Source organism: Hemitrygon akajei, chromosome 12, assembly GCF_048418815.1.
Source record: "Hemitrygon akajei chromosome 12, sHemAka1.3, whole genome shotgun sequence".
Taxonomy (NCBI): Eukaryota; Metazoa; Chordata; class Chondrichthyes; order Myliobatiformes; family Dasyatidae; genus Hemitrygon; species Hemitrygon akajei.
Genome location: NC_133135.1, coordinates 107,143,484 through 107,170,953, shown reverse-complemented (window position 1 = coordinate 107,170,953; position 27,470 = coordinate 107,143,484). Strand labels below are relative to the sequence as shown.

Genomic DNA, 27,470 nt, shown 5'->3' with positions numbered 1-27,470 from the left:
GTGAAGTCTGCAGATGCTGGAAATCTAGAGCAACTCTCACACAAAATGCTGGAGGGTCTCAGTAGGCCAGGCAGCATCTATGAAGAGGAATAAGCAGTTGACATTTCAAGCCAAGAGTCGTCTTCAGGATTGGAAAGGAAGGGAGAAGATTGCAGAATAAAAAGGTGTGGGGGGGGGAGGGAAGGAGATTTATTTATTTATTGGGATACGGCAGAATAGTCGCTTGCGGTCCTCTGAGCCGTGCTGCCAGCTGTCCCCTGATTTAACCCTAGTCTAATCTTGGGACAATTTACAATGACCAATTAACTTGCCAACCGGACTGTTGGAGGAAACCGAAGCACCCAGTGGAAACTCGTGGGGGGAACGTACAAATTCCTTGCGGGCAGCAGTAAGAATTGAACCCAGGTCGCCTGCACTATAAAGTGTTGTGCTAACCACCATGCTTCTGTGCTGTCCCAAACAGAGCTGGAAGCTAAATGGACAAGCTGGGATTCAGCCATGATAGTACATTTATTTCAAGTTGGATTGTTGTTTAAGTTCTTGCTCCAAAGACTTGGGCACAATATCTTTGCTGACATTACATTGTATCCTGAAGAGCCATGAATTATTAAATAAGGTGAATTATTAAATGGGCACCATCTTTCAAGTTCAAGTTTAATAGTCATTCAACCATACATGAATACAGCCAAACATAACAGTGTTACTCTAGGAACAAAGTGCAAAACACAGTACTAACGGTCAAGCGCAGCACGGCACATATTTAGCAGGCATATATAAGATATCAGTAAAACACAGTCACACAAAAAAGTCTCTGAGTCCATGAATGTTGCTGCTGTCTGCAATCGAATACAATATGGCTTCCACCGAACGAACATTGGGGACTGTGCTGACTCCAGCTTGGTTGGCACGCCACACTAATACCGACTCCGCTGCCTCTATCCTGGGCAACAATGCGACTTGAGGCATAGTCCTCACTACCATCGAAGCCACGCAGCTTCCCCACTGTTCGCTGATAAATCAAAGAATCAGACATGCTTCATTCTACATTAACAATAGGGTCTTACGATCACAAGAAAAGCGACTAAGACTATCGCTCATTGTTAGACTGCACCCCCCTTCACACACCAACTCCTCCACCTCCAATGCAAGCAGCAGCATGATCAACAACAATGCTGATGGGATAAACCTACAGTACTTTAAATTCTTAATGTCCAGCAGGGTATTGAAATCGGAAAGGATACATTTAAAAAAAAAAATTAAGCATTGGGGGGTGTCCTGAGGTTTTAGAAAGGCACTGTAAGCCCTGGAATCTTGATTTGTTTCATTGTCCTTGTATTTACTGACCTTAATGCCCTTCCCTTGGACAACATCGGTGGTGTGGAGAGGGGAGACTTGCAGCTTGGGCAACTGCTGGTCTTCCTTAAAAAAAAACATTGCCCAGGCTTGCGCCCTGGAAACTTTCCAAGGCGCAAATCCATGGTCTATCAAGACTAACGGAGGCCTACTATTTACTTACCACTGCTGTCAACTTTGACTACATATATTCCCAAAAAGGGAAAGTTTCAAAGTTTTCCAAAAATAATTGATAATATGAATGCAATATTCCCACGTGTGAGGACGATATTCCCATTCCCGTTCTGACATGTCAGTCCACTTGCCTGCTTGTCCCCTCCACCTTCCCTTTCTCCAATGGTCCACTCTCCTCTCCTATCAAATTCCTTCTTCTTCAGCCCTTTACCTTTCCCACCCACCTGACTTCACCTATCACCTTCTAGCTATCATCCTTCCCCACCCCACACCTTTTTTATTTTGGTGTCTTCCCCCTTCCTTTCCAGTCCTGATGAAGAGTTCTGGCCCGAAACATCGACTGTTTATTCATTTCCATAGATGCTGCCTGTCCTGCTGAGTTCCTACACCATTTTTGTGTGCATGTTGTTCTGGATTATCAGCATCTGCAGCTTTTCTACTGCTTATTAATGCATAATGCCTGCGTGAGTTTCCCAATTATCATTATTTGCCATTTTAGTTTTAAATGATGTAGTTGGAGTAAATGAACCAAAATTCTTGAGGTTTCTATTTTTAATACAAGTTTTTGGACCTTACTTGTCATTTGAATCTTGAGCCTAGTATTTAGTAAGAACAAAAATGCAAGCAATCTTCTTCTTTTCCCTAGGGGAGCGATTACCGAAACCGGAGCGTGGGAAAATGAGGGTGCACAAGATAAACAATGTCAACAAGGCTTTGGATTTTATCGCATCTAAAGGTGTGAAGCTAGTTTCCATCGGAGCAGAAGGTAAGAGAATATTTTCCCATTTACGTAACACAGACGTAATTATATCTGTAAGTGGTATGGAATTTGTGGTGTTCATAAGCATTACAGCAGATCGGCAGTCCTTAGACTGAAAATGTAGTCTTTTGGGAATTGGACTTGGCAGCTTTTCATTGGGGCTTAATGTTAGGCTATATATTCACTGGAATTTAGAAGAGTGACAAGTGACCTAATTGAAACCTATTGAATTTTGAAAGCACTTGGTAGGGTGGATGTGGAGAGGATGGCTCCTATGGTGGGAGAATCTATGACCAGAGGACACAGCCTCAGAATAGAGAGGCGTCCTTTTAGAATGGAGATGAGGAGGGATTTCTTCAGCCAGAGAGTGTGAATCTCTGTAATTCGTTGCCACAGACAGCTGTTCATGCCAAGTCAATGGGTATATTTAAGGGAAGCGTTGTTAGATTCTTGATTGGGCGGGGCATGAAGGGATACGGGGAGAAGGCAGGACTTTGGGGTGGAGAAGAAAAATGGATGATGAAATGGTAAAGCAGACTCAGTGAGTTAAATGGTCTAATTCTGCTTCTATGTCTTATGGTCTTGTAAGACACAGAAACAGAGCCAGGCCATTCAGCCCATCTAGTCTCCATCATTTGATCATGGCTTGTTAGTTTTCCTTCTCAATCTCATTTTCCTGCCTTTACCCTGTAACCTTTGTCACCCTTACTTATAAAGTACATATTGCCTTCAACTTTAATTTCCTCCTCATCTCTGTTCTAAAGGATTGCCTTTCAACCCCAGTCTCCTGCTTTGACGCTCTGACTAATCAAGAGCCAATCAACCTGCTTTAAATATACCCAATTACTTGGCCTTTGTAGCCACTTGTGGCAGTGAATTCCACAGATTCACCATTCTGGCTAAAGAAATTCCTCCTCATCTGTGTTCTAAAGTGGTGACCTTGTATTCTGAGCCCTATGGTTGGTTCTAGGCTCTTCTATGTTGGTGGCATCCTGTCCGTGTCCACTCTATCTAAGTGTTTCAGTATTCGGTAGGTGTCAATGAGATCTTTCCCCCTTTATTATTCTAAACTCTCATGAGTACAGGCCCTGAGTCATCAAACACTCCTCATATGTTGCTTGTTTCATTCCTGGAATCATTCTTGTAAGTCTTTACTGGACCCTCTCCAATGCCAGCACGTCCTTCCTTAGGTGTAGGGCACCAAAACTGCTCATTACACTCCAAATGTGGTTTGACCGATGCCTTGTATCCGCAGTTCATCCTTGCTTTTATATTTTAGTCCTCTCAAAATAAATGCTAATATTACATTTTTACTAATTTACTAACTCTACATCTGAAATTTAACCTTTAGGGAATCCTGCACTTGTGCCTCAGTTTTCTGAATTCATTCTCCATTTAGAAAATGGTCTACATCTTTATTCCATCTATCAACCTACATGATCATACATTTCTTTACACTGTTTTCGATCTGCCAGTTCTTTACCCATTCTTGTAATCTCTCCAAGACCTCCTTTAGACTCCTTGATCCCTCAACAGTACCTACCTTTCCAATTATCTTAGTATAATCTGTAAATTTGGCCACAATGACATCAATTCCATCATGAAAAGTAGTGGACCCAACACCGACTCCTGTGGAACGATGCTTGCAACCAACCAGAAAAAGCCCCTTTATTCCCACTCTTTACCATCTGCTGATATCTTATCCTATGGGCTCTCATCTTGTTTGGCAATCTCATGTGCAGCTGCTTGTCAAAGACCTTCTGAAAATCCAAGTATTAACAATCTGCTGACTCCTCTGTCTATCTTGTATGTAATTTCCTCAAAGAATTCCAACAGATTTGACAGGCAAGGTTTCCTCCTTAGGGAGACCATGCTGTCTTTGGCCTGTTTGTGCTGATGAAATCCAGTTTTGTCCTGACCCTTTTAAAATATGCTAAGTTGTCTGAAAATTTGATCTCAATGAAGCTGCATTTCCTCTTCTACTTGCGTATGTTTGGCTTGTTGTGGTATATAGTTTGAAACACTGAGGTGTTCCAAACGGTTATGCTTGAATATAGCTTCAGCCATGCTGGAAACATCATGACCCAGACTGATCCTGATCACACCATATCTTCAGAGATTTGTAATCCTGATTTATTTATTCTTGTCCAATGGAGGGAAGTTGGTTGTGAAGCCCCACTAAAGTTGGTGCATGAAGTTAAGGTAATTTGATAATGAAGCTCTTGGATGCTGATGGTCTCTAGCAGATAATATCTGTTATCTGGGAATCTGCAGAGCAGGAGATTGCCAAGTGAATTGGGGAAAGTTCTTTGTGGACTTTATGCGCCAGTTTTAAAAAATGAGCGGGTCCTTTCTAGACTTGGCTGTGGAGCAGAAGACTGCTTGGGTTAATTTTAACTAGGGTTAACTAACAAGGGCCAATAAAAAGAAGCAGGGTTTGAGTAGAATGGCCATTGTTGGAGTAGACAGTGTTAGAGTTAGAATGGATAGGCTTTTGGCTCAACAAGCTTGGGCAAGAATAGGCACAGGCTAGATCTTAAGGTTGAGAAGTCAGAGACATCACAAGTGTAGGCAGGGTGGCAGTTCAGGCAGTGAAATGATCCTTTTATGGGATGTGGGACTCAGGGTTACTACCTGGTGGTCTCCCTGGTGACTACATCTGCAGAAAGTGCACCCAACCTCAACTCCTGACAAGGTCGAGGAACTGGAGTGGGATGCAGTCAGGACTATCAGAGAGGCTGACGACTTTAGAGTCTTTTACTGAGGTGGTCATTCCCAGAGTGCAGGCTTCAGATAGTAAATGGGTGATAACCAGGGGAAGTAAGGAGAGTAATCAGTCGGTGTAGAGTTCCCTGTAGCTATTCCTGTCAGCGACAAGTATCCCCTTTGGATACTGCTGAAGTTGAATGACCTATCAGGGCATGGCAGCAGCAGCCAGGCCAATGGCACCGTGGCCAGCTCTGAAGCTCAGCAGGGAAGAGTAAAATCAGGCAGAGTGATAGCGATGGAAGACCCGATGGTTAGGGAGATGGACAGGAGATTCTGTGGCAGCAAAAGAGAAGCCTGGATGGCGTGTTGTCTCCCAGGTGCTAGGGCCCGGGATGTCTCAGTGTGGCTGCAAGAGGTTCTCATGAGGGAGGCTGAGCAGCCAGAGGTCACGGTGCACAATGGCACCGATGATATAGTGGAAAGGAGGAAGGGGTTCTGTATAGTGAATATAGGGGATTAGGGAAAAGGCTGAGGAACAAGACCTCCAAAGTAGTAATCTGGATTACTCCCAGTGCCATGTGCTAGTCAGGGCAGGAATAGGATGATAGTACAGATGAATGAATGGCTGAGAACTAGTGTAGGGTTTCAGATTTCTGGATCATTGGGGAAGGATGACTTCTTGGGGTATTTGGAGGCACAAGAGAAAATGGCCCAAAGTCAGCATGGTTTCCTTAAGGGGAAGTCTTGCCTGACAAATCTGTTGGGGGAATTTTTTGAGGAAATAATGGGCAGGATAAACAAAGGAGATTCTGTGGATGTTGTTTATTTCGGTTTTCAGAAGGCCTTTAATAAAGTGCTGCCCTAAATGCCAGCGGTGTAATGGGTAGTAAGTAAGTAAGTTGGGGGTGTTGGGTGGTGTGGTTTGAAGGGCAAGAAGGACTGTCAAAGAATACAACCCTGAAATTCTTCTCAGATAGCCATGAAATCAAGAAAGAACAGCAACACAGTCATCGACCCCCAAATCCCCCCTCCCTGCACAAAAAAACCAAACTAAAATAGAACAGGCACATTGAGCCCCCAAATCCCAGTCCCACAGAAAAAAACCTGAGAAAGATTGGGCAAGAAACACAATTTTTAAAAAAACTGTTAAGACCGGAAAAACTCTGTAGTCCAAGTCCATATCCAGAAAACCTTGGTAACATTCTCTAGATACAGCAACAGCTTCTCTGTCTGGCAGCAGAGTGATCCCACCAGCAGTCAAAAAGCAGTCCTCCCCTTTCCAGCAGCAGAACAATCCCACCAGCAGTCAAAAGGCAGGCAGTCAGCACTTACCCTCCGCATTCGCCTCAATGTTTCTGTCTCTCTTGTCAGTTTAACCGCTGAACAATGGAAAGTGAATAAATTCTTCTCAGGCTTCCAGCTGGGTACAGGTATTGATTTTGGCCATCATTTTGATGACAAACTCTGCCATCTTCATCAGTTTATTCGTCATATATGTTGGGAAAGCACTAGATTCTTGAACAATGGATGCTTTAATCAGCGAAATGGAATCGAACATTGGCTCACACCTCGTCCTGCAGCCTTCTCGTCATGAGGTTTGCGCACGCTGCTTCTGCCTTCCGGAATCCTCTCGGAGACTGCAGAGTGCTGGAACACTCAAACGGTCTCCAAATTGCAAATCACAGGCTCTATCAGTTCCAGAATCACATTTTGAAAAAAACACAAATACAGAAGTGGAATATATGGTTTCATGGTCTATCTAGAAGATGTCAACTGCAGGGGCGTTGTATGCAGGTGCCATCTTGACTGGGAGCCATACACTTGCTGTGGCCCAAATAAAAAACTAAATAAATAAAAAATGCGGAAGATTTCTCTTTTAGAATATGGTTGTCTTGAAGTGCAGTTAGAATCTGTTTTGTTTTGCTTCAATGACTGTCTCAGTAGCTTTAAGATTCACTTCTCCCTTTCCACTCTGGCTAAAATTAACATCTAATTCATAATTGTAGAAGTATTGGTGAAGGTTTATTTTGGATCACTCTGGTTTTGAGCTAGGTAATCCTGTGTTGTAGTCATTTATTCTTGATATTTCCACTTATCCTGGATGTATGAAATTCTATTGACATTTGGCTGTTTCTTGAACTTGACTAATTGTCCTTCTAGAAAAGCTGCTTTCCTCTAATTGTGAATTATGAGGTGCTCCATCTGACATCTTGCAAAAGGCATCTAATCTGTGCCAATTTTTGTTATATTTATTTTGGCTCAGCTTGGTGCCTTGGTTTTATTTTTCTTAAATAGTGTAAATTTTCTGAAATGTGATATTCTGTATATATTTAGAATTGCTGAGATCTGTTACAGTGTCATATTCTATTGGCTCAGTCCATAAAGTTCTAGATAGGAATTCCCAACCTTTTTTTAAATGCATGGACCCTCACCATTAATTGAGGATTCTGTGGAGCCAAGGATGGGAACCCCTGTCTAAATATACACCTTTTACTTCAATTTAGAAATTTTTACTGATCAAGACGAGCTGTGTATAGTTTTCTTTAAGAAAACCTTAATGTGCTTTTTCCCCCCAGAAATTGTGGATGGTAATGTTAAGATGACCTTGGGTATGATCTGGACAATCATCCTTCGTTTTGCTATTCAGGACATATCTGTTGAAGGTAAGCTGATTTTTTAAAACCTCACGGTAACCACTAGCTTAATCTGAATTTTTGTGTGGGTGAGCATCTTTTATGCTGTCAGTACTTGGTGTTGGAATTGTAAATAATCTGTTAAATTTGGCCACTCTCAGGTTGGAGGGGCAGCACCTTGTATTCTGTCTGGGTAGCCTCCAACCTAATGCCAACCTTCTGGGCCCAGTTCCCTTCAACATTTCCCATTTCTCTCCCTCATCTCCTTACCTGCCCATCACCTCCCTCAGGTGTTCTTCCCCCTTCCCCAGCCCTTTATCTCTTTCACCAATCACTTCTCACTCTTTACTTCACCCCTCTCCCTTCTCCTGGTTTCATATATCACCTACCACCTTGTACTACTCAACACACATAATGAAGTGGAGGAACTCAGCAGGCCAGGCAGCATCTATGGAGGGGGGATGGGGGGAAAAGAACAGTCAATATTTTGGATAGAGACCCTTCAGCAAGTTCTGTTGAAGGGTCTTGACCCGAAACGGCAACTACTTTTTTCCTATAGGCACTGCCTGGCCTGCTGAATTCCTCCAGCATTTTGTATGTTGCATGGATTTTCAATATCTGCAGATTTTCTTGTGTTCGTGACCTTGTACTACTTCCTTCCCTCCTCCCATCTTGCGCTGATTTCTCATCTCTTTTTCAGTCCTGATGAAGTGTCTTGGCCCAAAATGTTAACCAGTTACTCTTTTCTACAGATGTTGCTTGACCTGCTGAGTTCCTCCAGCATTTTATCAGTGTTTTCTTTGTTATATTTGTTCATTGTTACTTTTTATCACCTCATTTATGATTCAAGATGAATTTCTTATGCACTGGCACATCTGCTTAATGCTTTGTATCCACTAGATTGGTTTCAAATCCAAAGCACAACACACTAAATGATGGAGGAATGCAGCAGGCCAGGTAGCATCCATGGAAAAGAGTAAACAGTTGACGTTTTGGGCTGAAACCCTTCGTCGAGACTGGAAAGGAAGAGGGGAAGTCAGTAAGAAGGTGGACGGAAGGGAGGAAGAAATACAAGGTGGCAGGTAATAGGTGAAACCAGGAGAGGGATAGGGGATGAAGTAAAGAGCTGGGAAATTGATTGGTGAAAGAGTTAGAGGGGGAATAGGATAGGAGAGGACAGAAGACCATGGAAGAAAAGGAAGGGGAAGGAGCATCAAAGTGAGGTGATGGGCAGGTAAGAAGATAAGATGAGGGTGAGGAATGGGGAATAGTGAAGGTGGTGGGGGAGGGGGGGGAATTACTGGAAGTTCAATAAGTCTATTCATGCCATCAGGTTGGAGGCTATCCAGACTGAATACAATGTGCTGCTTCTCCAACCTGAGTGTGGCCTCATTGTAATAGTAGAGGAGGCCATGGACTGACATGTTGGAATGGAGATGGGAACTGGAGTTGAAATGGATGGCTACAGGGAGATCCCTCTCCTTCTGGTGGACAGAGTGTAGGTGTTCAGCAAAGTGGTCTCCCAATCTATGTCAGGTCTCACCGGTATACAGGAGGTCACACCAGGAGCACTGGATAGAGTAGATGGCCCCAACGGACTCACAGGTGAAGTGTTGCCTCATCTGGAAGGACTGTTTTGGGCCCTGAATGTTAGTGAGGGAGGAGGTGTAGGGGCAGGTGTGACACTTGTTCTGCTTGCAAGGATAAGTGCCAGGAGAGATATCAGTGGGGAGGGACAAGTTGACAAGGGACTCGTGTAGGGAGCAATCCCTGTGAAAGTTGGGGGCAGGGGGGTGCAGGAGAGATGTGCTTAACGGTAAAATCTCAATGAAGGAGGACTGTGGTCGATGTCAGATAAACTTAAATTGGAAACCTTCCTATTCCCATTTTGCTAGACTGACTATGATTGTATTTTAATTTAACCAATCTTGTAAGGCAGGGGCAGAATATTGAAATAGTTTGTCTTCAAAAATGCTATATAGTGATGCACAATGATTGTTCAATTGTGTGGCTTGGTATAATTGCTTAACTTTCTAATTATTTGCTGAATTTGTGTTGGCATAGAGTTAAAAATCTCGCTTTGTTATTGTTGGATCTGTGTAATTTCTGATTCTTCGCGGAGTCAAAAATGGCGAGCAGTCTTAATTCCAAGATTTCAGTTTATTTTGAGTACAAACAAACATACAAATACTAGGCAAACTAAATAACTAACTTAGTTAATAGGGTACATAATTAAAACAACTGCGTCATGTGGTTAATTTTTAACCAATAAAAATTGGGAAAGGCAATAAACCGTTAATTTTGCTGCTATACTGCTTTCTTCCAGTGAGTGAAAAATGCATGAGTTTGTTAAAAAGTATGCTTAAATAATTGCAGAAGAAATGAGTTTACACCCTCAAATTAGAATATTTTGTTTGACAAAGCTTCACTTTTAAAACAAAATGTAGTAAAATCCATACGAATGTTAATTTTTCCCTCCTCCTGACCCCCCCCCCCCCCATTCATGATTGACAAAAACAGGACAATTGGTTAGCTTTTATTTCAATAAGACTGGCCATTTCAATTAGTTCAAAGGCCAAATAAAGGACCAGAATTTTTCATTCATGCATAATGTATACAACAGATTCTCAGAAATTCAATTTGCCTTGTCATAGAAATAAAACTGGCTGCAATGCGTCAACACAGCTTGGCAGAACTGACCACGTTTGTTCACAGCTGATTTTTGATTTTTACCAGAATTGTTGTGGATGGAAAGCCTGGTGTTTAAGGGGAGGGGGAAAGGATTTAAGACCCTGACATAAAATTCTGGAGGAACTTAGCAGGTTAGGCAGCATCTTTGGAGAGGATCAAACAGTCGCAGTTTTGGGCGGAGATCCTTCATCAGGATTGATTTATTGATCTGCCTGACCTGCTGAGTTCCTCCAGAATTTTGTGTGCGTTACTTTGGATTTCCAGCATCTGCAGAATTTCTTGTGTTTAAAGCTATAAACTGATCAGTCTACTCTTATTGACAAGGAGGAATGTTAATTTTTTTCCCCTTTACTGTCAGAACTTCCTGTTGGATCTCTGTTTAATTTCTGATCCTTGGGGTTCTTTGGGAGCCAAACATGGCGAGCGGTCTTAATTCCAACATTTGAATTTATTTTAGAGTACAAACAAAAATACAAAGCAAACTAAATAAAGAGCTGAGAAACAATATTAAGCGAGAAGTTAATGCTGGGGGGGGGGGGGTGTTAAGACAAAGGAATAAAAGATGGTGCTTCTGAAAAATCTATCACTTTCATATATGAGAGAAGTACCTTACATAGAGGTAAATTAGTTAATTGTAATACAATTACATTATGTGGGTAATATTTAGCCAATGGAAAATGAGACCGTTAGTTAAGCTGCTATACTGCTTTCCGCCAGCGAGTGTGAAAAATACTCGTTTGTTTAAAAAGTACAAGTCTTATAAAAAGTATTTTAAAAAGACAGTAGTTACCAACATTACTAACAGTTAATAATTTGAAACATTGGAAGTAGGTTGATGATTTCAGTGAGGTGACATGGTAGTGTAATGGTTAGCACTATGCATTACATCTAGGCGACAGGGATTCAATTCCCACCTGTAAGGAGTTTGTACGTTATCTCCGTGATCGCTTAAGTTTCCTCCCACAGTGCAAAGACATACCAGTTGGTAGGTTAATTGGTCATTTGTAAATTGTCTCGTGATTATGCTATGATGAAACCAGGGGATTGCTGGGCAGCACAGCTCGAAGGGGCAGAAGCGCTTGTTCCGCACTGTATCTCAATAAATAACTAATATGTATCTTGATAGAAGTTTAAAAGAAAACCCACTGTGTAGCCTTTGCTTAATACTGATATTCCTGCATCGAGTTTTCTACTGAATAAAAGTACAATAAAATTCTTCTGTACAATTACAACTGTTGGTCTATATATTCACTTTTATTAACTCTGGGGACTGGGATGAGAGCCTTTATCGTAGAATAAACTTTTGTTGCTACACGGATGTTTTCCATACTAAGTAATGTATTGAAATTGTTCCTAAGTATGAAGCTGACAGGAAGCCATCAGTAACTAGGCAGTTTGTAATTTGAAGTGTTCTATGTCATATGTAAATGAGTTGGAAACTGGGTGGCTCTGAACAGTAGCTCTGTTTTGCTGCCGACTGCAAACCAGCAAACCTTTCATTTTAAGCTGATTGTCTAATTATTTTTGGACTCTTTTACAATGGCTTAGCAATTCTAATGGTTGTTTCCTGCTGCTGAAAAAACTTTTTAGAAACATCTGCCAAGGAGGGATTGCTGCTGTGGTGCCAGAGGAAGACTGCGCCATACAAGAATGTGAACGTGCAGAACTTCCACATCAGGTAATGTGTTCAGCATAACATATCACTTGGGAGAGAAGGGAGAGAGGAAGGAATGTGATCTCTTAAACTGGAGTGATAGATAAAAGCCTTTGTTTGTTGGTAACTGTTACTTGCATCCTGCTGTTAATGTTCATGCAAACTTTTAAACGCCATGGTTATTTTATAATCCAGCTGTTGTACATTTCAATGCTCGTTCCCTCAGCTTTCAGAATAGCGACAAATTTACGCAATATGTAAACATGAGGAAGTCTGCCTGTGCTGGAAATGTAAAGCAACACGCACGCGCAAAAAGCCAGAGGAACTCAGCAAGTCATGCAGCAACAATGGAAATGAATAAGCAGTTAATGTTTCGGGTTGAGACCCTCCAACAGGACCAAAAGGAAGACGCCAGAATAAAAATGTTGGGGGGAGGGGAAGGAAGCTTGCTGTAAGTTGATAGGTGGAGCTTCGTGGGTGGGAGAGGTAAAAGGCTGGAGAGGAAGAAATCTGATAGGATAGGACCATATGAGGAGAGGACCCAGCGGGAGGTGATAGGCAGGTGAGAATAGATAAGAGGCCAGAGAGGGGAATAGGAGAGGAGGAGAGGGGAGAAATTAGCAGAAGGAGAAATCGATATTCATGCCATCAGGTTGGAGGCTGCCCAGACTCCAGTATAAGTTGTTGCTCCTCCACCCCAAGGGTGACCTCATCTTGGCACAAGAGATGGCCATGGACCAACATATGGAAATGGGAATTAAAATGTTTGGACACTGAGAAGTTCCACTTGTGGCAGATGGAACAGAGGTGCTCGACGAAGCAGTCCCCCCAATTTATGACAGGTCTCACCAGTGTAGAGGAGGCTGCATCAGAAGCACTTGAACGTAGTAGACGACCCCAGCAGGTTCATAGAGGAAGTGTTGCTTCATCTGGGAGGACTGTTTGGGGACCTGAAACCATCACAAAGCTCATTATGCATTTCTGTAAACTTTGCCTCTGAGGTGGACGGTGTAAATTTCAATCAAAAGATTTGTTTAAGGTATCTGCTATGAGTTGCAATTGAACATATCACAGGTCACTTTTGGTCACTTTTAGTTTGGTATCCAACTATGTAATCGGAGGAGCAATACCTTGTATTCCATCTGGGTAGCCTCCAACTTGATGGCACGAATATCGATTTCTCCTTCCGGTGAACAACTTCCACCCTCTGCAAGTGTAAGTGTTACACCTGTTCCTACACCTCCTCTCTTACCACCATTCAGGGCCCCAAACAGTCCTTCCAGGTGAGGCAACACTTCACTTGTGAGTCTGCTGGGGTCATCTATTGCATCCGGTGCTCCCGGTGCGGCCTCCTCTACATCGGCGAGACCCGACGCAGATTGGGGAACCGCTTCATCGAGCACCTCTGCTCCGTCCGCCACAACAGACAGGAACTCCCGGTTGCCACCCACTTCAACTCTGCTTCACATTCCCATTCGGATATGTCCATACGTGGCCTCCTCTACTGCCATGATGAGGCCAAACTCAGGTTGGAGGAGCAACACCTCATCTACCGTCTGGGTAGTCTCCAGCCCTTTGGTATGAACATCGAATTCTCCAACTTCTGGAAATTCCCTCCCTCTCCCTTCCCCCATCCCACCTTCACTCTGTCTCCTCTTCTAGCTGCTTATCACCTCTCTCATGACTCTGCCTTCTTCTACTACCCATAGTGCTTTCCCCTTAGATTCCTTAGTCACCTCTCCTGCCTATTCCCTCCCCCACCCCTTGATCTTTCCTCTGATTGGTTTTCCACCCTCTCCCCACCTTCTTTATAGGGCCCCTGCCCCCTCCTTCTTCAGTCCTGACGAAGGGTCTCGGCCCGAACCGTTGATCACTCATTTCAACGGATGCTGCCCGACCTGCTGAGTTCATCCAGCTTTTGTACGTGTTGATTTGACCACAGCATCTGCAGTGTACTTTGTGTTTACCCTCTGTCTCACCTCTGTTCCCACTCTGACCTTTGACGACTTCTCACCTGCCTAGTACTTTCCCTTGGCTCCTCCCCCCTTCCCTTTCTCCTATGGTCCACTCTTCTCTCCTATCAGATTCCTTTTTCTCCAGCCTTTGATCTTTCCCAACCACTTGGTTTCACCAATCACCTTCCAGCTAGCCTCCTTCCTCTCCCCCACCTTTTTATTTTGACATCTTCCCCCTTCCTCAGTCCTGAAGAAGGGTCTTGGCCTGAAACATTGACTGTTTGCTCTTTTACATAGATGCCTGACCTGCTGAGTTCCTCCAGCATTTTTTGAGGCATCACATTTTGAAGGTGTCCTCGATTCTGGGGAGGCTAGTGCCCATGATGGAGCTGGCTGAGTTTACCACTTTCTGCACCTTCATACCTCCAACAGTACATCTGTAGAAATCTGTAGAGATTCTTTGATGTCATACCAAATCTTCTCAAATTCCTATTGAAATATAGCCACTGTCGTACCTTCTTTGCAATTGCATCAATAAGTTGGGCCCAGGATAAATCTTAAAAGAGGTTGACACCCAGGAATTTGAAACTGCTCACCCTCTGCACTTCTGATCCCCAGATGATGACTTGTCTGTTCTGTCACAGTTCCTTTAATGATGTCCACATACAATCTCTTGGTCTTACTGCCATTGAGTGCAAGGTTGTTGCTGCAATATCACTGATGTCTCTCGCTCCTCATTGTCATCATCTGAAATTATTTTATTTATTAAAAGTAATCTGAATACTTACAGTTTATTACGGATTAATATGGATACTGAATTGAATGCTTTTTACAAAAGTGCTATTTAGAACATCCATTGAATTTTGTTCTGTAAATATTTAATGGGTTGGGTCATGCAGTTACAGCAATTGATTCACCTAGCCCCTATTGACATCAATGGATCTGGGGTTGAGAGGGTGAACAGCTTTAAGTTCCTCAGCACAAACATCATTGAGGATCTCATGTGGTCTGTACATACTGGCTGCGTATGAAAAGACACAACAGCGCCTCTTTCACCTCAGACGGTTGAAGAAGTTTGGTGTGGGCCCCCAAATCCCAAGAACTTTCTACAGGGGCACAATTGAGAGCATGCTGACTGGCTGCATCACCATCTGGTATGGAAACTGTACTTCCCTCAATCGCAGGACTCTGCAGAGAGTGGTGCGGGACAGCCCAGCATATCTGTAGGTGTGAACTTCCCACTATTCAGGACATCTACAAAGACAAGTGTGTAAGGAGGCCCCGAAGGATCTTTGGGGACCCAAGTCACCCCAATCACAAATTGTTCCAGCTGCTACATTCTGGGAAATGATACTACAACATAAAAGCCAAGACCAACAGGCTCCGGGACAGCTTCTTCTATCAGACCATCAGACTGCTTAACTCGTGCTGACACAGCTGTATTTTCATATTACATTGAATATTCTGCTGTATATACTATTTATTATAAATTACTATAAATTGCACATTTAGAGATGTAACATAAAGTTTTTTACTCCTCATGAAGGATGTATGTAATAGAGCCAATTCAATGCAATTCAGATGTTCATGAAAGTTTACAACTTCTGAGGCCACGGTGCTGAGTTTATTCCTGCAACAATTCAGAACGTCTAATCCCCTTACTAGCATCTCTGTGGGCCTCCAATCACTTATCCATACTTTTCTTGAAGATGTGGCAGTCTTATCTTGATTTTTCCCTCCAGGCACCAGCCTGTAGGGAAAATTCCATTGTGAAATAAAAATAAATTTAAAATTTATGACTCCTCATCCTTTGACTAAAGGAAATGGACTCTCCATATTTCACTTGTAATACATCACCCATTTGGTTTCTTAACTCCACTGGAAATGGTCAGTTACTGCAAATCTGATTTTTGCACTCCTCTGTAGTTTGGTTTTAATACCTTTCAGGAGCTTTATAACTGGGCTCAAAATCTTTCTTAAAGTACTGTTGCTCCCCGTGCCTTCATTTCTAAACTAAAATATATTAATACAATTTCAGGTTTCTATCACATTTTCTAATTCTTCTGCCCATCACTCCACTAGTGTTCAGTGCAGCAGTGAAGTTCCTTTATCTCTGGTAGCGTTCCCGGCTTCCTTCGTCGTGTTAGTAGCTTCTTCTCAGTTTACTGTCAGTCATGCAAGTCCTGGGTGGAGACTCAGGAATCCTGTTGCACGCAGACGTAGAAAGATTCTTCAGTGCTGTTTCCGTAATAATTTTGATTGGCCAGTCAGGGTTGTTGTGCCTGAGCTGAACCCCTGAACCCAGAGGACCAGACACTCTTTGTCTGCCCTCTAGCACTTGACCAGCTTGGCACAGGTTATCCTACCAAGAGCCAAAGCACAAGGCTCTGACTCCAGCCAACATAGCTCTCCAGGTCATTGAGGCACACAAGCCTCCAAACCATGACAAGATTGTGGTCCTCTGGCAAGTCTATTACATTTTATTTTGCTGTAATTCTATTGAATTACAGAGAGACTAGATTGAGGAGCCATTTTCTCTCCTGTACTTTTCCATTGCTTTAACAGAATGGGTACACACAGACTTAACTCACTAGGTGCAAAAACAAAATACAGATCTGATAATACAAATTTCAGCTTTTAGCATGGCCAATCGGCATGAACATCTTGCAGAGTTTTATAGCTTATATTCTTTTGCAGCAGTTCTGTAGTTATGGTGTGGGAATTAGGCCATTTTGAAAGGGATCTTCCCCTAGGTGATGGCTCTATGAAAAAAAGTCATCAAATTTACATGCATGTTTCATTGGGCTCTTCAGATGAGTTAGCTTTCTGCTTTGAACCAGAAGTCAATTTCAAGGGACAACTGTTCGCAGAAAATGTTGAGCTTAATGGAAATGTACTTAAATGTAAATGGGTTCACACAGACAATACTCATTAAATTTCATTGTCTTTCCCTTGATGTAGAGCACTCTGAGCAATTTCTGTAACTGGAATAGCTTTAGCATGTGTCCCAAGATGTTAAGAAAAATATTTTTTATCAACATTTTGTAGTTTTATTGTAACAAATAATATACCTCTCTTTTTCCTCCTCTTCCTATTCCCCCCCCCCCCCCCACCACCACCACCCCCATCGCCACTACCAATTTGGATTCTGTTTGCAGTTGGAAAGATGGTCTGGCATTCAATGCCCTCATTCATAGACACAGGCCAGAACTCATTGATTATGACAAGTTGAGGAAGGTATGTTGCAAGTTTAACCTTATTGTGTAATTTTTTATAATCTTCCATATAACTTGTATCTTAGTTACAGGTTCAACAGAAGTGCAAATTATAACAATTCAGAATAAGAATCATGTTTAATATGACCGGTATATGTCATGAAATTTGTTAACTCTGCGGCAGCAGTACATGATAATTGAGAAAAAACTGTGAATTACAATAAGTATATATGTATATTAAATAATTTAATTGAAATAAGTAGTGCAAAAACAAATTTTAAAAAGTAGTGAGGTAGTGTTTATGGGTTCAGTGTCAGTTTAGAAATCTGATGGCGTGGGGAAGAAGCTGTTCCTGAATCACTTCAGGCTGCTGTACCTCCATCCTGATGGCAGCAGTAAGAACAGGACATGTCCTTGGTGGTGGGGTCCTTAATGATGGACGGCGCCTTTCTGAGGCACTGCTCCTTGAAGGTATCTTAGATGCTATGAAGGCTAGTGCCCATGATGGAGCTTTCTTCGATCCTGTACAGTAGCACCCCTCCCCCCATACCAGTTAGAGATGCAGCCAGTCAGAATGCTCTCCTCCATGGTACATCTGCAGAAGTTTTCAAGTGTTTTAGGTGACAAACCAAATTTACAGGGATTTTGTTGTGTCTGGAGGACCTGAGATATAAGGAAAGATTGATTAAGGTAGGACTTTATCTGTTGGAACGTAGAAGATTGAAGGTACATTTGAGAGTCATACAAAATTATGAGGGGAATAGATAGGGTAAATGCAAGCATCTTTTTTCCATGAGGTTGGGTGAGAGTACAACTGGAGGTCATAGGTTAAGGGTGAAAGGTGGAAAGTTTAAGGGGATCATGAGGGGAAACCTCTTCACTCTGTGGGTGGTGAGAGTGTGGAACGAGCTGCCAGCTTAAGTGGCACATGCGAGCTTGATTTAAACTTTTCAGATAAGTTTGGATAGGTACATGGATAGTAGGGATATGGAGGGCTATGATCCCTGTGTAGGTTGATGGGAATAGGCAGTTTAAATGGTTTGACATTGACTAGTTGGGCCAAAGGGCCTATTTCTGTGCTGTAGTTTTCTATGACTCTAGTGGGTCTAGAGGCCTGGATTAAGAGTTCAGATAACCATGGCAGCTCTGAAATTTAAATTTCAGTTACAAGTCTAGAATTTGCAAATTCCTGATTACAGGACAGGTTGAGTACCCCTTATCCGAAATTCCAAAATCCAAAAATCTCCGAAATTTTTTTTTTTTTTTTGAGCACTGACGTGCCATCAGAAAAGAAAAATTCCACAAGGAGCAAGGAAGTTTCCCAGGTGATGCGCAGATCTCTGTGTATTACAGACAGTTCTGAGAAGTGACCTCAGATAAGTAATGAACAGCAGTTAATGGAAAAACAGAAACACATGGCATAAAGTGAAAAATGAAGATCTAGTGAGTGTATTGAAAGAGTGGATTAGTCAGCGTCAGAGTGAGCATGTGCCGCTTAGCAGTATGCTGATCATGAAACAAGCAAAGATCTATGGCGATGAACTGTGGATAATTGTGGATATTCAGCAGGCTGGTTGCAGAAATTTAAAAAAAGACACAGCATGAAATTTTTAAAGATTTGTGGTGATAAAGCATTTGCTGATCACAAAGCTGCAGAGAAATTCATTTATAAGTTTGCCAAGACTGTTGCTAATGAAAATCTTAACATGCTGAACAACCGCATTAGTACATACGCGTGGTGAACAAGTACAAGACAGAGTTCTTACCAGTAGCACATAAATTCAGAGTCAGAAATGATGGCAATCCCAATTCATCTCATTATATTCAAAATCTGAGGCACTTTCAGCCCCAAGCATTTCAAATAAGGAGTATTCAACCTGTACTGCTAGATTGTCATAAACATCCTTCTGGTTCACTGATCCTCTTGGGGAGAAATCTACAATACTCACCTGGCTTTTGTGCGAGCACTGACCTCCAGTGTGTGATTGAATATTAAATGCCCTCCGAAATGATCACCTAGACACTAAATTCATTAGCTGTACATTTTTTCACAAATGTCTGAGGACTAGAGATTAAATTGAGAAGGTTATTTTACGGATGATGTGCCAGGCTCTTCTCTCGTGGTTCCTGGATGTATCCACTACTATTGGCAGAAGTAGACACTGAAGGTAGCCTTCACGTGCTTTGGTTTCCTCCCACAGTCAAAAGATGTATGGGTTAGTAGGTTAATTGGTCATTGTAAATGTCCCGTGAATGGACTAGGGTTAGATAGGGGTTGCTGGGCGGTGTGGCTCGAGGCTGGAAGGGCCTGTTCCACACAGTTTCACAATAAATACACAAATAAAAAGAATATGTCATTTGCATCAATCAGCAAGGCTTTTACTGGGCAGCCCACAAGTGTCATCATGCTCCTGGTGCCAATGTAGCATGTCCACAACTCACTAACCCTACAACTTTGGAATGTCAGAGGAGACTGGAGCACCCAGATGAAGCCCATGAGCCATGGGGAGAACGTACAAACCCCTGAAGGACTTTGGCAGGAATTGAACCCCGATGGGTGATTGCTGGCACTGTGAAGCGATGTGCTAACTGCTGTGCTACAGTGCCACTCTATTTGTACGTTGCAGAGAGTACCCCTTTAAGTTCTCAATATTGAAATAATTCTCGGTAGTATATGGTGACATATGTATTCTGATAATAAATTAATTTGAACTTTGATTCCATAAGACTATAAGATATAGGAGCAGAATAAAGCCATTTCCCCTCTCTGCCCCAATCTCTTTCCATGCCCTGACTAACCAAAAAACTCTCAACCTCTGCCTTAAATATACCCAATGACTTAGCCTCCACAGCCACTTGTGGCAACGAATTCCACAGATTCACCATTCTCTGGTTAAATAAATTCCTCCTCATTTCTGTCCTCTGGGCTTAGACTCACCCAACATAGGAACCTTCCTGACTACATCCATTCTATTGAGGCCTTTCAACATTTGATAGGTTTCAATCAGATTCCCCTCATTCTTCTGAATTCCAGTAAGTACAAACACAGAGCCATCAAATGTTCCTCATATGACGACCCTTTCAATCCCAGAATCATGTTTGTGAGCCTCCCTTGAACCATCTCCAATGTCAGCACATCACTTCTTAGATAAGGGACTCTAAACTGCTCACAGTGCTCCAAGTGAGGCCTCACCATTGTCTTATAAACGCTCAACATCAATCCTTTTTTTAATATTCTAGTCTTCTAGAAATGAATGCTAACATTGCAGTTACCTTCCTCACCAGAGGATCCAGAAAACATCCTGCTGTCTCACTCCTTCTCCACCCCCCCCACCAACCCCTGGCCATCAGTGTGTCATCTGCTGACCTCTCCCAGTTGATCAGTGAGCATTCATATTGAACAACACGTGGAGAAGAGCACTGAACTTGGAGCTACTGGCCACTCTGCCATCCTATTAGGCGTATCAAATTGGGAATACTTCAAAAGTTCAAAGTAAATTTATGATCAAAGAATATCCTGTATGTCACCATATACAACACTGAAATTCATTTTGTTGTGTGCCTGCTCAGTAAATCCATAATAGAATAATAACCAATGAGAAATTTTGACCCCTTAAGTGCTGACATTGTAGAGGGCTCAAAGCACGTTCATGAAAATGATTCAGGATTGAAAGGCTTATCGCATGAGGAGCGTTTGATGGCTCTGGGCTTGAATTATAATTTGTATATGTTGAAGGTTGTTTGAGAAAGAGGAAAAAGGTGTTTCTCTAATCTGTAATGTTGGTTGTTTGACTTTTTGGTGCCTCTTTCATCCTGACAGGACGATCCTCTCTCAAATCTGAACAATGCCTTCGAAGTGGCAGAGAAATATTTAGATATACCTAAGATGTTGGACGCAGAAGGTGAGTGATTTTTTTTTGTGTGTGATTACTGAAGGGGCTATCCTTGGTGTCCACTTACAAGCTTGCTGTAATTTGTTTACTAATACAGAATATTCTTCCTTGGGTCTTGCTATATTTTTATAAGAGTTTTGGATGGCTTTTCAATTTTAATTGCAGGGTGTTTTTGGAAATAAAGACTGAAGTTGTTACTGTAGAATTCACTAAATTTTAATTCTGCGCTAACAGGTTATTGTCAAGAAAGACTTTGTAGGCTAGTGCTCAAGTGACAGCCCACTCACATTCTTTTTACCAGTAGGGAATGTCGGAAAGAACTTGAGCCTCAGCTACAGAAATGCAAATAGTTGTCTCAGAACAGTTTCAGGAGAGTTAATGGGCCTTTTAGTGCTTGTTGCTCTTGAGGGCTTCTTGGCACTCCTCCACCCAGTGTTTTTCCCTGCAGAAATCTAGATAAAAATCTAATTTTCATATGAAGGTTTTACTCCTCGAGTAATTAGCCTCTTAACTGCAGTGGTTTGTGAGAAAAATAGCAGGAAGTCAGTTTTTAAACCTTTACTACTCGGGTAATATATTTAAAATTTTAAATAATGACCAAGATCTTGAGGGTAGCTATTGAGTCCCCAGTCTTGCTTCCACCCCCGCCCCCCCATGTCCCAGGTCGCTGTACTGTGAGGTGTTGTGCTAACTATTATGCGATCATGCCACCCCAATTTTTGGATTGATATGTATTAGAAATACTTTTTGGTGGTGTATTTACCTTAATTCTGATTGCAGCTACAAGAGCGTTCTGTGCAGTGAACATTTGCTTTTGGTTTGTTAGGATCCAGTGTCTCAACACTAATCAACATTTAAGTTTTTCTTAAATATTTAAAAGTAGTATCACTTGAATATTCTATAAATGTTTGACAACAGAAACTAAGAGAATCATACAGTATTTAAATTGAAGTTATTTCTTTAATAGAGTTTCTTAATACAATAAAAATTCCATATGTTTGCATTCATGGTATTTGCATTTATGTAAAGGTTTTGATGAAAAGCAATTCTCACTTGGCAGTATTGTCCTTTACAGTTAAGTTCCAGCCTTGACTTCCAACTTCCTGCTCTGTCGTTGCAGCTTACAGAGCCTGCAAACACTTGCTTTTCCCACACTCCCATGAGAACAACTGTCTTAGCTGCCTCATTATAATTGTGAAATTGGTTCCTGGGAATCTCAGGACAGCTTCAACTCCATTTATATATATAATAAAAGAAGGGGGCTTGTGACAGGAGGCAGAGCTGCAGACCTGAAGTACAACTTGATGTACACGAGGTTCTGCAGAAGGTCCTGATGAAGGGTTTTGCCCAAAATGTCGACTGTTTACCATTTTCCATAGATGCTGTCTGGCCTGCTGAGTTCCTCCAGCATTTTGTGTGTTTGGCTCTGGATTTCCAGTACCTGCAGAATCTCAAACATGAGAAGATTTGCAGATACTGGAAATCCAAAGCAGCACATGTGATATGTGGGATATGTGAGAATCTGTGTAGTGTTAAGTGGAGAAAGTAAAGGGCTGAAGAAGAATGAATCTGATAGGAGAGCAGAGTGGTGGAAAAAGGGAGGAGGAAGAGGTCCAAGGGGAGGTGAAAGGCTAGTGAGGAGAAGAGGTAAGAAGAAAGCTAGAGAAGGGAATGGAAGAAGAGGTAACATTTCCCCCCTCTCCCTCTTCCCTGTTCTGGTCTGTAAGACAGAGCCACGGACCCTGCCTTGGCACCTTTTCCAAATTTTATTCTTTTAGAGACAGGGAAAAACATATGAGTGAAATCTGGTAGCTATTAATGGCAGACAGGGAGGAAATGGAACCAGTTTATGTGTGTGGGAAGTGTCCTTTGAGAGAAACATGCAAATAACAAGCACTTTTTAAAAAATATATATTTTTCCTACATGGTCGGGACAAAATAAAATACAGTTATTGCATAAGGGTACTCCTGCACAAAATGAGTTGAACATCTTGATGATCTAGTAAAGTCAGTCATCCATCCAGGTGGACTGCCGCTTTCCTGAACTCGAGCCCGAACTTGGGCTGCTACTTTCCTAAGTGCAGCTTTGCACAAGTTCTCTGGCACAAATTTTAAAGACCACCCAGCTTGTCACAGTCATCGTCATCTGTGAGGTTAAATGTTCCTGTTCTGCTCACCCCATGTAGACCATGAGATGAAGGAGCAGAATTAGGCCATTCAGCCCATCGAGTTTGCTCTGCCATTTCATCCTGGCCGATTTACTCTCTCTTTGAACCCAATTCCACTGCACTGGGGCAGTTGCATTTTCCTCCTCATTCTAATGAATTGATACAAGCAAGCAGATTAAGTGGGTAGTTGAAACTTGCATCTTATTCCTGATGTGAGGTCTGTGTCCCATGTGGCTTATATTTGTGGTGATAGGAGGTAATGTGTACATGTGCCTTGTCTCTGTAGCACTGCCAAAAATATGTAGACATTTCTTTGAATTGTTGACACTGTTTCTAAGAAGTCACCTCTAGATTATTGTAGTGGTCTTGCTTGTGGCTCTTTGATTGTGATGTTGAGACTGATTTTTAAGATTAGCTTTATTTGTCACATGTAGTAAAATGTGTCATTTGCTTCAAAACAGATCAATGATGATTGTACTGGGAGCAGGTCCCAAGTTTTGCCATGCTTCCAGTGCCAACATAGCATTCCCACAACTTCCTAACCCGAATCCTTACCCTAACCCTGGTCTTTGGAATATGGGAGGAAACCAGAAGAATGTAACATGCCCACAGTTTACTATCCGTAACCTTGACCGGTTTGTCTTAAATGTGGGAGGAAACTGAAGCACCCGAGGGAACCTTTGTGGTCACAGGGAGAACATACAGGCTCCTTAGTGGCAGACATTGAACACTGATTGACAATCACCGGCACTGTAAAGAGCTTGTGCTAACCACTATGCTATTGTGCCAGTCTGCAATGTACTTTTACCAGTAAAAATGAGGATTTCACAAAAATTTCTGATTGTAAATGCTAATGGAGCAAAAACATGGCTGTTAAGGAATTAGGGTAGTTGGCCATAAGATATAGGAGCAGTATTAGGCCATTTGACCCATCAAGTCTTGTCCGCCATTTCATCGTGGCTAATTGATTTTTCCTCTCAGACCCAATCTCCTGCCTTTCTCCCTATATCCCTTTATGCCCTGACCAATCAAGAATCTATCAACCTCTGCCTTAAATATACCCAACTCCTTCCACAGCTGCCTATGACAATGAATTCCAAAAATTCACCATTATTTGGCGAAAGAACTTCCTCCTCATCTCCATTCTAAATGGACACCCCTCTATTCTGAGGCTGTGTCGTCTGGTCCTAGACTCTCCCACCATAGGGGCTGTCCTCTCCACATGCACTCTATTGAAACCTTGCACCATTGAATAAGTTTCAATGAGCTCATCCTTCAGTCTTCTGAATTCTAGTGAATACAGGCCCAGGGCCATCAAATGCTCTTCATATGACAAGCCATTCAATCCAGGAGTCATTTTTGTGAACCTCCTTTAAACTCTCTCCAGTGTCAGCACATCCTTTCCTAAGGTAAATGGCCCAAATCAGCTCACAATGCTCCAAGTGAGGCCTCACAAGTACTTTATAAAGCCTCAACATTACAACCTTTCTTTTATATTCTAGTCCTTTTGAAATGTATGCCAACATCACATTTGCTGACTCAGCCTGAAAATTAACCTTTAAGGAACACTGCACAACAACTTCCCAAGACTCTTTGCGCCTCAGATTTTTGAATTTTCTCTCCATTTAGAAAATAGTCTACACTTTCGTTTCTTCTACCAAAGTGCATGACAGTATTCTTCCGACACTGTATTCCATTTGCTACTTCTTTGCCCATTCTTCTAATCTGTCTTTGCAGAGTGAAATCTTGGGAATTCGCTGTCTATTAATGACATGGAAATTCTTTTGTTACTTGCATCAGAAAGACCACCCATCTAATAATTTTGGTCCTTCATTCTGAATGCAGCCTGTGGAGCAAGTCAACTCCACGTAAAGAATCTTTTCGGAAATTGAGTTATTGATGCCAGCACTTGCGGGAAGCTCTTTAAACTGACTTCAGTAAACTGTGAACATCATTAGTGTAGGAAATGGATGCTATTAGGTGAAGAAGATGCAGATGTTTCCCTGCCAAGTACACACTAATGTATACACATGATGCTAAAAGGTTAAGTTGTTCTGTTTACTGAATGTTAACGGTAAAGCTGTAGCAAAATCTTATACTTAGTTAGTGAGCCATTTCCAACCCCCCCCCCCCCCCCCCCCCAAATTTTAGTATTTATCAATTCCGGTACTGAAGCAAACAGATAAACAAGGAAATGAAGTTCAAAGTACATTTATTATCAAAGTATGTATACTTTATTCAACCTTGAGAATCATCTCCTTACAGGTAGCCACAGAACAAAGACACCCAAAAGAACCCATTCAAAAAAAAAACAAACACCCAAGTTCAGAGGAGAGAAAAAACCAAATCGTGCAAACAATAAAAGAACAGAAGGGAGTCCACAGACATGAAGCCCCGTGCAGCTGGAGTGGGCTGCCCCTCAGTTCAGCACAGAGATGAGCAAACGTTGCGGAACCGGCCAAAACCCTCGCCTTTGGTTCTGACACCTTGCCGTTTTGAGCCATCTGGTCTGGTGCTTAAATTGTCCAGATATCGAGTCGTTACTCACTCTAGGACCTGGGCCCTGTTGCATTGAAATGCTCTGGTTCTGGACATTTCCAAGTCAGCCCAGCACCCAGATCAATCAAACCACAAGACACCTAGGACACCCTCCTCTGTGAAGAGTTGGGACAGAAGCACTGGTCACGTGTCTCTGTTTTTGGATAGAATGAGGCCGTTTCCATGTTTTGTGTTACATCACTGCCTGTTGCAGTTTCCTCAGTGCCCTCAGTGTCCCAGGGCTTGATTTTGTTTTGGTACCATGAATCTCACGAAAGTGAGTCAGTGGACACAAAACAAGTCATCAATGCGGCTTATTCAGGAGCCCGTTAGTCGCAGGCCACTGCCTCGGTTCAGTGCAGAGATGAGTAAACCTCAGAGCAGGGAGCTGAACTGGCCCCTACCTCACTTCTGGCCCCGTCACCCCGACCTTTTCAATCTGCCCAGCTCTTAAATCGTCCATATGTATGCACTATACATATGTTAACTTACCTGCACTTGAATTCCCCAGTAGACTCATTATGGATTTCTCTCAGTTTACTTATTTATTTATTGAGAGACAATGAGGAACAGGCCCTATGAGCCCTGCGAGCCACACCGCCCAGCAAACCCCTGATTTAATCCTAGCCTAATCAATGGACAATTTATAATGTGGAAGCACTTGGAGGAGACCCACACAGTCATGGGGTAGAATATTAAAAACTCATTACAGACAGCAGTGGGAATTGAACCTAGGTTGTCTGTACTGTAAAGCATTATGTGATGTTCGGTTCGGCACGGACTAGAAGGGCCGAGATGGCCTGTTTCCATGCTGTAATTGTTATATGGTTATATAGTAGAATTACAGAGCACTACAGCACAAAAACAGGCCCTTCAGCCCATCTAGTCTGTGCCAAACTGTTACTCTGTTTAAGTAGTTGGAAATGCAGTCCTGGATGCCAGGCAAGGGTGAGATTTGGCTCGTGAGTTTCACTGGAATGTGAGACTGCATTTTTTTTTTGGGTATGGCCGGGAAATCTGCCTTCCGTTTGATTTGAAGACTGTTAAGCTACTCTGCAAACCTAAAGCTACTTTACATAGTTGACGACATTGCAGCAATCTTGTGGAGTGCAGGGATTAGTGCTGGGGTGGTGGGTGTTGCATTAAACTACCTTTCTACTGAAAGAATTTTGAGAGGTGATTTTGTATTGTAAGTGGGTGTTAAGCTTAATGTTATTCTTACTTCCTTCATGATGTTCTGCTGTTCCAACATTTTATAATTTCAAACCACAGTTTCCTGTTTAATTAAAAAAACACACACTCCTTTCATCTATATTGCCAAAGTAATGAATCTTCAACCCACAGCAGGAAGGCCCAAACTTTTCAGTGAAATTGTAACAGGTGTGGCTACAAGAGCCAAGCGTAGAGTTTATATTTTCCCATTAATTGGCAGAATTTGCAAATGGTGATCTCACTGGACTATTAGGATCTTTGTGGCAAAAATGTGAAAAACAGCTGTCTGGAGACTCCGAGGCAGGGCAGAGTTGTGTTTTTGATGCAGGCTGCTGTAATCCAATAGAATTGATAATGTAATTAATTTATAGTTTTTTTAAACCACATTTTTAAGTTTATTCTTTCCTTATTTAATTATGATGTAATACATTTGTTTTATTCTTGTGTAATGTTGTATGCCTAGATATTTGTAGAAAATGTAGGTTAACTTCCATGTTTCTGTATTTGTTTCACCT

General features: G+C 42.1%; 1 protein-coding gene across 5 annotated transcripts in view; it reads left to right on the top strand.

Annotated features, from left to right (window-relative positions):
• Positions 1-27,470, top strand: part of LOC140737347 (alpha-actinin-1-like) — a 157,818-nt gene that overhangs the window by 64,968 nt on the left and 65,380 nt on the right. For all 5 annotated transcript variants that reach the window (XM_073063791.1, XM_073063790.1, XM_073063792.1 and 2 more), the window contains exons 3-7: positions 2,174-2,293; positions 7,573-7,659; positions 11,911-11,998; positions 17,088-17,166; positions 20,965-21,046. In XM_073063791.1, coding sequence (XP_072919892.1) covers positions 2,174-2,293; positions 7,573-7,659; positions 11,911-11,998; positions 17,088-17,166; positions 20,965-21,046 — 456 coding nt within the window. The remainder of the gene's footprint in view (positions 1-2,173; positions 2,294-7,572; positions 7,660-11,910; positions 11,999-17,087; positions 17,167-20,964; positions 21,047-27,470) is intronic.